General features: G+C 43.5%; 2 protein-coding genes across 2 annotated transcripts; both read left to right on the forward strand.

Moving 5' to 3' along the window:
* The first annotated feature begins 6,336 nt into the window (after window positions 1–6,336).
* On the forward strand, window positions 6,337–7,221 carry LOC112341755 (pentatricopeptide repeat-containing protein At2g33680-like). Its single transcript, XM_024662370.1, has one exon. It carries the CDS (start codon window positions 6,337–6,339, stop codon window positions 7,219–7,221), a length of 885 nt encoding a protein of 294 aa, XP_024518138.1.
* Window positions 7,222–7,258: 37 nt separating this feature from the next.
* Window positions 7,259–8,571, forward strand: LOC112341756 (pentatricopeptide repeat-containing protein At1g11290, chloroplastic-like). Its single transcript, XM_024662371.1, has 2 exons — window positions 7,259–8,265; window positions 8,376–8,571. The coding sequence occupies exons 1-2, from the start codon at window positions 7,259–7,261 to the stop codon at window positions 8,569–8,571; spliced, it is 1,203 nt and encodes a 400-aa protein (XP_024518139.1).
* The last annotated feature ends 4,067 nt before the right edge of the window (window positions 8,572–12,638 follow it).

Below are 12,638 nucleotides of genomic sequence, written 5' to 3' on the forward strand. Positions count from 1 at the left end.
AAGAGCATGAAAGGGGTCGTGGTTCCGGAGCTGATGGATCTTCAAATGTTCAAAGAGAAGCTCGAAGCATGTTTTGGCGAGACGGATCGGGTTTGGGCTGCTACCACAAAGATGAGACGTCTCTCTCAGGGGTCTCGTCCTGCCTCGATCTACGCTGCAGAGTTCCAACTCCTTGCCTTGGACACTCAGTGGGATGAGTGGGCCCTGATTGACTAATTTCGTTTCGGCCTCAACAATGGTGTCAAGGATTTGTTGCTCACCATGGAGGATCCCAAGGACCTGTCGGACGCCATCAACAAAGCTGTTCGATGTGACAATCGTCTCTTTGAACGTCGTCAGGAAAGTCGCCGCGCCGCTGTTTTTCCGTCCCAGACTCAGGAATCCCAGCTTGAGTCTTTGGGGCATAGTCCTGAACCTACTGCTCCGGTCCCGATGGATATTTCTGGTACTCCCCGACTCATTAGAGGGAAGTTGAGTCCTGCTGAGAGGCAACGTCGAATATCTCATAATCTTTGCCTCTACTGTGCTGATCCTAATCACAAAGCAGCTGTGTGTCCCAGGAAGCCTCCCCGATTGCTTGAGTTCACTCTGCCTCAAAGTCCACCTCTGTTGCAGTCGGGAAACGACCCTGTCCAAACAGAGTAGGAGCTGTCTGTTTGGACTCCCCAAATAAAAATCACTTTTCTTCCTTATCAAGCTCCTCACCACCTTTCATCAAAGCCACCACCAATTCCCGCAACTTCTGCGTCCCATGTCTCCTTTCTTTCACCGGACAATCAGGACTCAAGGCTTTGGCGCTACTGGACTCGGGTGCAACTTCTTGCTTCATGGACACGGACTTTGCTGCCCGACATCACGTTCCTCTTTCTCCTACCATACGGGATTTGAGGGTTGAAGGCATCGGCGGGCATTTTGTGTCTCCATCTTCTGGACTTAGGGAAACGTTGCCCATTCGAGTACACATTCGGTCCACTGTCACCGATATCGCCTTCAACATCATCAACAGCAAGTCCTCCTCTGTGGTGCTCGGTCTTCCTTGTTTCCAACTACATCAGCCTCAGATCTGTTGGAAGGAATTACAGCTCATCTCTCCCACGGCTTCCCCTGCTATTCATCGAGTCCGAATCAGGAAAAGTTCCCTAAACTCGAATCAGGGTTCTATTCCTGACTCTATAAAGTTTTCACCCTCTTCTTTTTCCTCTCTTCCATCTTACACTGGACCATATCCTCGTCTCATCATTCCATTTAGTCGTACACCTCCTCCTATCTCCACAATCACTATGAAAGAACTCCTTCATGAAGAACCTCTTTTTTTTTTTGCTTTGCATGTTTCTCCTGTCAGTCTTCCTGAGAAGTATCATGATTTTGGGGATGTGTTTGACAAGAAAAAAGCTAGTGTACTGCCTGTTCATTGGCCTTATGATTGTCCCATTGATTTACAGGAAGGAGCGTCACCTCCGTGGGGGCCTATCTACGGGTTATCCCTGTTTGAGCTTAAGGCCCTCAAAGAGTACGTGGATGAGAACCTTGCCTCAGGCTACATTCAGCATTCGCAGTCCCCGGCTGGAGCGCCTGTCTTCTTTGTCAAGAAGAAGGATGGGAGCTTGCGACTAGTCATCGACTACCGAGGTTTGAACAAGGTGACTGTTCGGAACCGTTATCCGCTGCCCCTGATCTCGCACCTGTTGGAACGCCTCGGCGGTGCCCGCTTCTTCACCAAGATCGACCTCCGTGGAGCATACAACCTGATTCGGATCCGGCCTGGTGATGAATGGAAGACTGCGTTTTGAACCCGCTATGGCCACTTCGAGTACACTGTCATGCCATTTGGCTTGACAAATGCTCCAACAGTTTTCCAACACATGGCGAATGACGTCTTTCGGGAGTTTCTTGATCAGATGGTGATCGTCTACCTCGATGACATCCTCATCTACTCAAAAACTCAGGAGGAGCATGACGAACATGTACGCAAGGTGCTCGCGAAGCTGCGAGAACACGGCCTTTACGCGAAGCTTGAGAAATGTTCCTTTGATCAGCAGTCTGTGGAGTTCCTTGGGTACATTGTCACTCCTGAAGGTATCACGATGGATCCTGCCAAAGTCAAGACTATTCTCGAATGGGAGCCTCCACAATCAATGTCAGATGTTCAGGTTTTCCTTGGCTTCGCCAACTTCTACTGCAAATTCATTGATCACTACTCTGACATTGTCCTTCCTCTCACACATCTCACTCGCAAGGATGTTCCCTTCTCTTGGTCTGCTGCTGCCTAGCAGGCTTTCGACACACTCAAGGCGGCCTTCAGTTCTGCTCCTGTCTTGATCCATGCTGATTCCTCACAACCTTTCTTCATCGAGGCTAATGCCTCCGACTTTGCCATTGGTGCTGTGCTGTCTCAACTCAGAGCGGATCACGAACTTCATCCGGTCGCTTTCCATTCTTGGAAGTTCCAGCCTACGGAGATCAATTACGAAATCCACGACAAGGAGCTCCTTGCCATCGTGGATTCCTTTGGAGAGTGGCGCTGTTTCTTGGAGGGGGCGAGCCATCAAACAACAGTCTGGACGGATCACAAAAATCTTGAGTACTTTGCCACTTCCCGAGTTTTAAGCCGTCGTCAAGCAAGGTGGGCACAATTCCTGAATCGGTTTGACTTTGTTATCAAGTACAGACCTGGAAAGTTTCAAGGCCTTCCTGATGCTCTTTCAAGGCGCTCCTATCTCAGTCTCAGGCCTGGTAATCCTGCCTTCGATCAACAAGATCAAGTTATCCTCGGTCCTGATCGGCTTCAAGTTATGGCAATTTCCCTGGCCCCTCAGGACTCCTCCTTGATGGATGCAATCAGAAACGATCTTCAATCTGATGATCTCGCTAGCGACATTTTCCCCCATCTTCAGGCTGGACACCCAGTGACTCCCGATTGCCGGCGATTTGACGAGTTCGAGTTCTTAGATGGCTTATTGTACCGTGGGGAGCAGCTTTACGTTCCTGAAGGTGATGCTCGAAGGTTGGTCCTGATGGCGTGCTACGATAGCCCGACTGCTGGTCACTTTGGCATTGCGAAAACCTATGAGCTAGTTGCACGGGACTTTTGGTGGCCTCACATGGACGACTACATCAAAGCTTTTGTTACCTCCTGTGACACTTGTGCCCAGAATAAGGTACCTCGCCACCTTCCTTTAGGTTTGCTTCGTTCCCTTCCGGTCCCTTCAGGTCCTTGGGAATCCATCTCCATGGATTTCTTGAGTGATCTTCCGAGTTCTTGAGGCTTCAACAACATTTTAGTCGTGGTGGATCGCTTCACAAAGATGGCGCACTTCTTGCCATGTACCAAGGAGTTTTCGGGCGAGGATATGGCAAAACTGGTATTCAGGGAAATTTTCCGACTTCATGGGATTCCTACAGATGTGGTTTCGGATTGAGGGCCTCAGTTCATCTCTCATTTCTGGCAACGGTTTTTGCAGCTGCTTGGAGTGAAGGCCAACCTCTCTTCGGCATATCATCCTCAAACTGATGGGCAGTCCGAGCGAACGATTCAGACGTTGGAACAATTCTTGAGGTGCTTCATCAACTATCATCAGGATAACTGGTTCGATATCCTTCCCCTTGCTGAGTTCTCCTATAACAACTCTGTTCACTCCTCTCTTCGAGTTTCCCCCTTCTTTGCGAACTCTGGCCGAAATCCCCGATTCAATCTCTCACTTCCTTCTCCATCTGAATCCTCTCGTTCAAATCCCCGCTCTGAATCATTTATCTCCAACCTCCAAGAAATCCACAACTCCATCTCCTTCCACCTCCATCATGCTCAGGAATCTCATAAAACATTTGCCAATGTCCATCATCAGGATTGTCCCCCTTACAATATCGGGGATAAAGTCTGGCTCCTCAGGCGAAATATCTCCACCACCAGGCCCTGTCCAAAACTCGATTTCAAACGCCTTGGTCCTTTCCCTATCACTGCCATCATTAATCCTGTCACTTATCGCCTTGCACTTCCCTCCTCATATCAAATTCACCCCATTTTTCACTCCTCTCTCCTTGAGCCTTATATTCCCAGTCCTATTCCAAATCGGGTCATTCCTCCGCCTCCACCAGTGCAGCTCGAGGATGGGTCTGAGTACGAGGTTCAGGACATCCTTGATTCCAAGATTTCACGGTCTAAACTCTACTATCTGGTGAACTGGAAGGGTTACGGACCTGAGGAACGCACTTGGGAACCTGTGGACAACCTGATTCATTCTCCTGACCTTGTTCAGGACTTCCACCGCCGCTATCCTTCTCATCCCAGTCCTCATTCTTTTTCTCCATCTCCCATCCCTCGCCACTCATCTCATCCTCCTCTTCGTTCTCGTTCACATCCTCGTTCCACTCGTTCTTGAGGAGGGGGTGCTGTTAGGAATCCCCCAATTCTTGCCACATTCCTGACTCTCGCCGGATTCCTAACCTGCAAACCACATTCCTGACTCTCGAGACACTTCCCTATTCCTAACTCTCGAGACACTTCCCTATTCCTGACTCTCGAGACACTTCCCGATTCCTGAGTCTTGGATGTGGCGCCTCCTCAACCTCAGCTATATTTAGGCCGTCCTCGATCCAAGAGTGGTGGAGCTTCATCAACCTATAGTATATATAGGTTAGCCTTGTTCCATTTCTCCACAATCTGAATCAACACCAGTCTAAGGCCTCTTCTTTGTTTCCACTAGCTTTTCTCTTTGTCTTTAGCATTTTCTAGTCTTGATCTTGTTGGGGGTCTTGACACTTACAAAAAACTATTATATATTTAGATCTGAAAAAGAATGAAGAAATAAAAACAAAAAACACAATCTCGAACACTAGAGCAAAACACTACAAAAAAACTTTGCCTTTTAGGGACAAATTGCAATGCCCCTCAACTCCACAACTATGAGTGCTCAAGATATAAGAATAGGCATATTAATTGTGGTTTAGATCCTTGAATAAATGGATTATATTCAGTCCTAAATTGATGGTCCATATGCTATAGTACTATAATTAGTGTATTACTTAATTAGAGTAATACATATACATACATATGTATATTTACAAACCTTACAGATTCAAGTATAAAATATTATAAATTGGTGATATTGTGTTGCTTTACTATTTCATGTAAAATAAAAAGAGGTAATAACACAAATATATCTTTTTAATTATGCCTGCACTATATTTTGTTACCTTTATAATAATTACAACCATCTAAAAATAAAAAGTGTTATGAATATCAAATTACAAATTTAAATAGTTACAATTTAAGTTCCTAATTTTGACCAAGCTTTAATTTTATTGTTTTCTCTCTAAAGGCTTTATATATAATATGCAACCTAAAAAATATCATTATTTCAAATTTTTATTATGTGGTATACCACATCATATATAATTAAATATATTACTTGCTTTAAAGAGTAAGTTAAAGGTTATATATATACTTGTTAACTGCGATACCATATTTGTGCTTAACTTAAAATATATATATTTGCACAAGAAAAAAATATTAAATGACAATAATTAAAATTTCAAAAAATAAAAATGATTTATAAAATTTAAAATTTAAAATAAAATTTTAAATATTCTATTAAAGTATTTTTAAGAAGAAAAAACTAATTTTAACACTACTCTAAATTTGTATGTTGTTACTCCTAACAAAATAATCTTTATTATTTCAATTTGTGTGTTTGTAGTTATTCTTAACTTTTAATTTTCTTGCATTAAATGGAAAATTTTTAAGTAAATATATTTTCCTTATTTTTAAAAAGTTAAACAAAATTAAATTTTAAATCATGTTAAAAACTTTACCCTAACAAACTGAACTTTATGGACGAGTGAGTCCAGTAAAAAATGTGGCTTACCCTTGTCTTGTCCTCTCACAGGATCTAGTTGACGAGATTTTCAAGAGCGTTTGGGAGAAGGAGCCAGGGTTTGCTCTTCCTCTCTCTCTCTTTTGTCTGAGCTCCACAACAGATGTTGCCAAGGCGGATGAATCCAACGTAGGCGCAACCTTGAAAAGAACCAAGTCTACCACTGGTGAGCAAAGCAAGATCATAGAGAAATGCGGCCAGTTTCGTTTCCGTTTTGCAGCAAATGCGAATGCTCTGTGAGCTGCTCAAGCTCTTCGTCAGAGGTCGGGTGTTTCAAAGAAGGAACTAGAACCAAAACTTCTGGGCTGATTGATGCAGAGGCAGTCGGGCGAGCGGGAATCATTGCAGAGGCCGAGGGAAAGGATCACATCGAAGCAACACATTTCGAAAGAATGCTACCGCAGTTTTTGCTGGACTTCTAGCTAGAGACGAAGATGGTGCTCGCGGGAAGAACTCTAGCAGCGGTATGAGAAGGCTGGCCAGAGGACTCGCTACAGACTGTGCAAGCAAACAGCTAAACTTGAGAGAGTACCTCGATTCGAAGCTATGCTCCTCCGATGTCTCCACTCTGGCTCGTCTCATCCGCGAGTGTGGTTCTCTGGAAAGCCTGCTAGATGCACAAAAGATTCACAGTCACATTGTAGAGTCTAGCTTTCAGGAAAGCTTTTACCTGCGTGAGCGCCTCGTCCACATGTACCTCAAGTGTGGCAGTGTCGAGAACGCCGAGGACGTCTTCTTGGACAGGAACAGGATGGCTCACTTCCGAGACGTCACGACGTGGACGGCGATGTTGTCCGCATACTCTCGTCAATCCAGCAGCACCACCAAGGTGCTCGAGTTCTACTGCCAGATGCTCCAGCACGGTGTCAAGCCCGACAGCTTCACTTTCACTGCCGTGTTGAAAGCCTGTGTTTCTGCGAGGAGAGCGTTGAGTGGCGGCAAGGCGATCCACTCCCAGATCTTAGAGAGCGGGCTAGAGGACGACGAGATCATCGGAACTTCGGTCGTGAGCATGTATGGGAAGTGCAGCAGCCTGGTTGATGCTCGAGCCTGGTTTGATGGAGTTTGTGTCCGACGTCCGCATGGAGTGGTGTTGTGGAACGCCATGATCTCGGCTTACGTCCAGAGCGGCTGCTGTGGACAGTCCTTGGAGCTCTTCACGCTGATGCTCTTGGAAGGTGTCGCTCCAAACAGTGTCACGTATGTCACGGTTCTCAATGCTTGCAGCTCTACATTGACGCTGGGTATTGGCACGGCGGTTCACATCTGTGTTTGCGATCTCGGCCTCGAGTCGGACGTCCTCCTTGAGCAGGAAGAGCGGGAAGCTGGACGAAGCCCGGAAGATCTTTGAAAGGATCGAAGCTCCGGACTTGGTGTCGTGGAACTCGATGATATCAGCTCTTGGCCAAGGTGACAGTGCTCGGACGTTGTTCAAGCAGCTACTTCTGGAAGGCCTCGCTCCAAATGCGATCACTCTCATCTCTACTATCAATGCCTGTGCTTGTCCGGAAGATTTGACGGAAGGAAAGCTGATCCACGCCTGCAGCTATGAAAGTGGCCGGGCGTCGGTACTCTTCATGAGGAATGCTCTTGTAGACATGTATGGAAAATGCGGCTGTCTAGAGAAAGCTCGCGAACTGTTTGAGTCTAAAACAGTGGAGAGGAACTTAGTCAGTTGGAGTGTCATGGTTGCGGCTTACGCAGAAAACGGTCATGGTCACGAGGCCCTGCAGCTCTTCAGGATGATGATTCTGGAGGGTCAAAGCCTCGACTCAGTCGTCTTTGTCAACGTCCTCAATGCTTGTTCTTCGGTAGGAAACGCTGCTGCGGGAGAAGCTCTTCACGGCAACTTAGTTGAGGCTGGATTCGAGTCGGACTTAGTAGCGGCAACGGCACTCGCCAACATGTATATCAAGTGTGGACGTTTGGAAGACGGGCGACGTGTTTTCAACAGAATGGAGGTCCGAAACGTTGTCAGCTGGAACACCATGATCTCGGGCTATGCTCAGAACGGTCGTCCCAAAAAAGGCTTGGAACTCTTCCACCAAATGGATCCCGGAGTTGCTGACAAGCGGACGTATGTAGCAGCACTGGATGCTTGCGCCTGGTCAGTGGCTGCAACCGAAGGGAAACTTATACACCAGCAAATACTTCAGCAGAAGATGAGTGTCGACGTAATCCTGGGAACAGCCATTGTCAACATGTATGGAAAATGTGGTTGCTTGAGCGAAGCCCGGAAGTTCTTTGATAGTATACCTCTTCCCGACGTCGTCACTTGCAATGCCATGATAGCTGGTTATGCTCAGCACGATCACCTCGGCAAAGCTCTTGGTCTGTTCGCCAAAATGAAGCAGGAGGGAGTGAGACCCGATGGTGCCACCTTTGTTAGTGTTCTGTGTGCTTGTAGCCAGTAACTTGAAAAAAGGATCCGAGTTCTTCATATCAATGCTGGTCGATTATGAGTTTAAGATTTCTGTTGAGCACTGTGGTTGCATGCTGGATCAGCCGGTCAGGAATGCTGCGTGAAGCGGAGGATCTCCTAAAAAAGTATCTGACTTCAGCCAGAGACACCAAGTGGATAACGTTGCTGGCCGCGTCTAAGACTGAGAGTGATGCAACCGTGGCTCAAAACGCAGCAGAGGGCCTTATGAACTGCCGCCCAAGAGCTCTTTCCCATACGTCGTGCTTTCCACTGCTTTGAGCACTGATGAGGAGGCTGCCTGAGAATTAGAGCTATAGCGTGTAAAATTCAACAGACCTGAATCGAAAAATTGCCTGCAGAAAAAAAAAGTTTATGATGAAGCAATGTGAAATAGTAAGCCTACCTGTCGACAGCTGAGAAAGATGGTACCGATTGAGGCACATGCTGAAAGTTTTCACACACGTTTCTCTCATCAGCTCGTGAACTTGGTCAAAAGATTGCCTTGCGTCCACAAACTTGACGACAAATATGGCATGCAATTCCTAAAAGGGTGAGTGTTACTGTTGTAGATTTCACCATGTCGCAGTTTTTTATTGGTTCGGCATTAGATGTCATTTGCTCATGGATACCCTAGCCTGATGGGTTAATGATATCCCCATAAATATAAACAATGTGCTATACATAGATGCCACATCATGACATAGGGATTCATTAGGTCATAAGGTTTAGGATATGCTTTCTTGCTTTAGTGCCTTGCTTTAGTGCTATGTTATTTAGCATGTTTCTTGGTAGTAGATGTGAAAGGTAATTTAGTTTGCTAGTGATTGATTTCAAATGTTTTTGTGGGTAGTGTTGGAAATGGTTTTGATTTACTACTTAAATTGTTCTTTATGGATTTTCAAGTTCCTACCATGAATATAGTTCCTTCCCTAGTTTACTTCAAATTTGTGTCATTAAAACTTTTTCTTCCAAGTTTACTGGAAGACATGGAGGAAGACGAGGTGGATGGCCTTCCATCCAATTTTAGTGATTTGGACTATGGTTCCAGTATGGATAGTGACAATGATGCTCTCCCAGAGGTTTGTTTAGTTTCCAGCCTTCTAGATTCATGATTTGCACGTTTCTAGGCTTTCTATAAGTTTTTGCAATCAAGGGGATTCAGTAGTTCAGCTGCATTTGTCACTTGGGATGCACCTGAAGATCCTCGAGACTAAAACTATTGCTTACTTCGCATGCTATCTTAGAATTTCCAAGCAAACACTGTACAAATACATGCGGCTTGTCGATCCAAATTGGAAAAGTGTATATTACAGAGTACCACCCGAAGAGGTACTTCATTATGTTCAAACTAACAATGCCATGAATCGAGGTGCCACAAACTGGGGGATTATCAATTCCTGATCTAGCTGTCGAATTGGAGGATACCAGTTAACCGACACCAAATTCATGAGGCCTTAGCCACTCACGATCCAAATAGGCTAGAACAAAGGCATATGACAAAGATTTAACGATGGATTTATAAAAACGAGGAGGTTTATGCACTTGTTATATAGATTGTGAGTATTCTTTTATTTTTGTTTTTTTGTTAGCACATGTGGTAACATGTTTATTGTAGCATATTGCAAGCTTGTAAACTATGGTTTCTATGTACATGCTATTATTTGTGGGGCAACTCATTATATTGTAGCTTGCAAGCTAACTACCTAGATTCCTAGTGATAAAACTTTTTACGTCATTTGTGTATATCAGCTAGGATCCTTGTTTTCTGCACAGGCATCAGTCTCAAATTCAAGTGCCATCATCACAATTACAGGGGCAACTGGTGTTTTCATAGTAAACCATTTCATGCTGTATGTTTATGTTTGTGTTTACAAATCACTGTCTTAAGTTCTCTCTGCAGAGCAAAATGTCAGAAGCAGGTGGATGGAAGAGGAAGTGTTTTGAACTATAGAAAGGATACATGATATTCAACCGCTCCAAAGAGGTGGTGCTTCCTGCTTTTGTTATTGCCGTTGCCTTGCAGCCCTAACCACACTGTAAAACGTCAACAAATGTAAGCAACAGTTACATTTCCTTCCTGACATTGTTTTCTATTTTCTTTACTCTTGAGCTCTCTGAATCACTGGCGATCCATTCTTGATGGCTAGACTCATATTGATACTGTAACGGTCTGATACTTAAAACTTTGGCAACAGAGCAGCTACCAGAGACTTCATTTGCAGCATAGCCATAGACCACCATCTCTCATCGCCATCTCGCCAAGACCAAGGATCAAACTCGGTGTATATGTATGTGACTTAACTGATGCCTTCTGTTTTGCTTTCCAGGCTTGTCTGCCAAGCCAGCCGAGAGGGCTGAGGCGTCGTCAAAGTCGTCCGCGAAAGACATATCGCCGCGCTCGAGAAGCCCGTCACCGGCAGCGTCGAGCAGTCCTGTGACGCCGGCCTCGCCTCCCAGGTTCGTCGACGAGCTCAAGCTCCAGCTAGAAAAGGGGGAGATGCTCAAGAGATCCATCCCGGCAAATGCTGGATCAGCAGCACCACCACCACCAAGGCAGTGGATTGGTGTGTAGAGGCGGTGGAGATGATTCGCAGTGCCAAGTTTTAAAGGTTTTGCACTGTGGAAGGCAGCAGGAGCAAGCTAAGAACAGGCCAAACTCACACACACACACACACACACAAGAAAACAAAGAGAGTAGCTTATATTTATACTTATAACTCTTCTCTTCCAAAATCCTTGTGTATTTCTCCCTCTCTCTCTTTCTCTCTTTCTTTAGTTCTTTTCTCGTCTAGAGAGCATATTCGCTGGATGCATGGATGGATGGAAGTTTGATCACAAACAATGCCCTTGGAAAGATTATGGAGGGATAGAACAGTCAAAAGCAAAGGAAAATTCTTTGATTAAAACTCTTTGAACATTCTTCCAAGCTTCTAAACAATGGGTTGTTTGGTGATAGTTTTGAATAGATCATTCGCAGCACAAGATGTTTGAAAGTTTGACACTGGGCTCGGCTGGTGCTCGCTCCTTCCAGCACGTGCGCTGGTCCTACCATTCCAGACTATTCTAGTTTAAGGCCGTGTCCCAAAGACAGCACATTTAGACCGACGCTTTCTCTCGGGGGAGTCACGGTTTGTTGCCTAAATCGAGTCGCCACACTAGGAGTTAGTGTTTTGCATTGTTACCTACAAAGAGCCAACCAAAGAGGAAGGAGAGGAGAAAAAGATTGGGTTTGAGTGGCTTGGCACACTAGAACACACTCTTTTGCTATTGGTCCACCACCAAATTTTAGATCAGGTGGATGGATGACAATTGTAAATAAAATATACCTATTAAAGCTATTATTATAAACTTTATTAAAATAAAATTAATATAATCTGACTAATATTTCTGTTATTAATGAATTATTCCTCAAAATCTTGACAAAAATTAACTTTGTAAGGTTTGTAATATATATATGTACATACATATATTACCCTGGCTAGATAATACACTAATTATAGTACTATAGCATATGGACTGTTCATTTATGATTAAATTTGGTTCATCCAATCTTATATATAAGTAAGCTATTAAGATACATAATTCTATATCTTGAGCACTCACAACTTGAACAATTATATATTATAGCTCAGAACTAATAGTTTAATTTGCAACCTTACTAAATAAATGTGATTGTAAAGAAAAAGAAAATTAGTTAGAAAATTAAAGCTTGTGTCTTAAACAATATTTATTTAGATTGAAATAAATATTTATTTTAGAGTTTTTTAATTCTAAAAAATACTTAATTTAATAATTTTATATGTTATTTTCAATGTATAGTTTTTTTTAAAAATAAATTATACACTGTATATAAAAGTGAGGTATAATCTTATTAATTCCTTACTTAGAAAACATAAAGAATCCAAATATAATAACTAATTAGATAACCTTTCTTACTTAATATAATTAAAATAATAACTAAATTAAATTATAAAACAATTAAAATCAGTGGTATTGTGTTATTTTAATGTTTTTAAGTAAAGTAAAATGTGGTAATATATCTTATGATTGTATTTACAGCATATTTTGTTACTTTTAAGATAGTTAAAAAATAGTATATCAGATTACAAATTTAAATAAATACAATTTAAAAATATTATAACATACATCCTCATATACACCATTATTTCAAAATTTTATAAAGTCATGCCTGATGGAAGGAAGAATGTAACCATCTTGAGAGTGCTCAACCTGATGGATCCAATGGCACCAGACTACAAAAGCATATCAACGAAGGCACACATGGTATTCCACTACAAGGTCTGGCAGCTGGTAGCTTAGCTCCAAGATTTGCAGCCACTGCACCT

This window comes from Selaginella moellendorffii, unplaced genomic scaffold, assembly GCF_000143415.4.
Source record: "Selaginella moellendorffii unplaced genomic scaffold, v1.0 SELMOscaffold_89, whole genome shotgun sequence".
NCBI classification, from domain to species: domain Eukaryota; kingdom Viridiplantae; phylum Streptophyta; class Lycopodiopsida; order Selaginellales; family Selaginellaceae; genus Selaginella; species Selaginella moellendorffii.

What these genes read in the sequence shown, in the direction of transcription:
- LOC112341756 (XM_024662371.1), top strand. Translation starts at nt 7,259, where the DNA reads ATGATATCAGCTCTTGGCCAAGGTGACAGTGCTCGGACGTTGTTCAAG. An exon ending in GCCACCTTTGTTAGTGTTCT is followed by an intron (nt 8,266 to 8,375) that starts GTGTGCTTGTAG and finishes ATGCTGGATCAG; the next exon opens with CCGGTCAGGAATGCTGCGTG.
- LOC112341755 (XM_024662370.1), top strand. Translation starts at nt 6,337, where the DNA reads ATGAGAAGGCTGGCCAGAGGACTCGCTACAGACTGTGCAAGCAAACAG.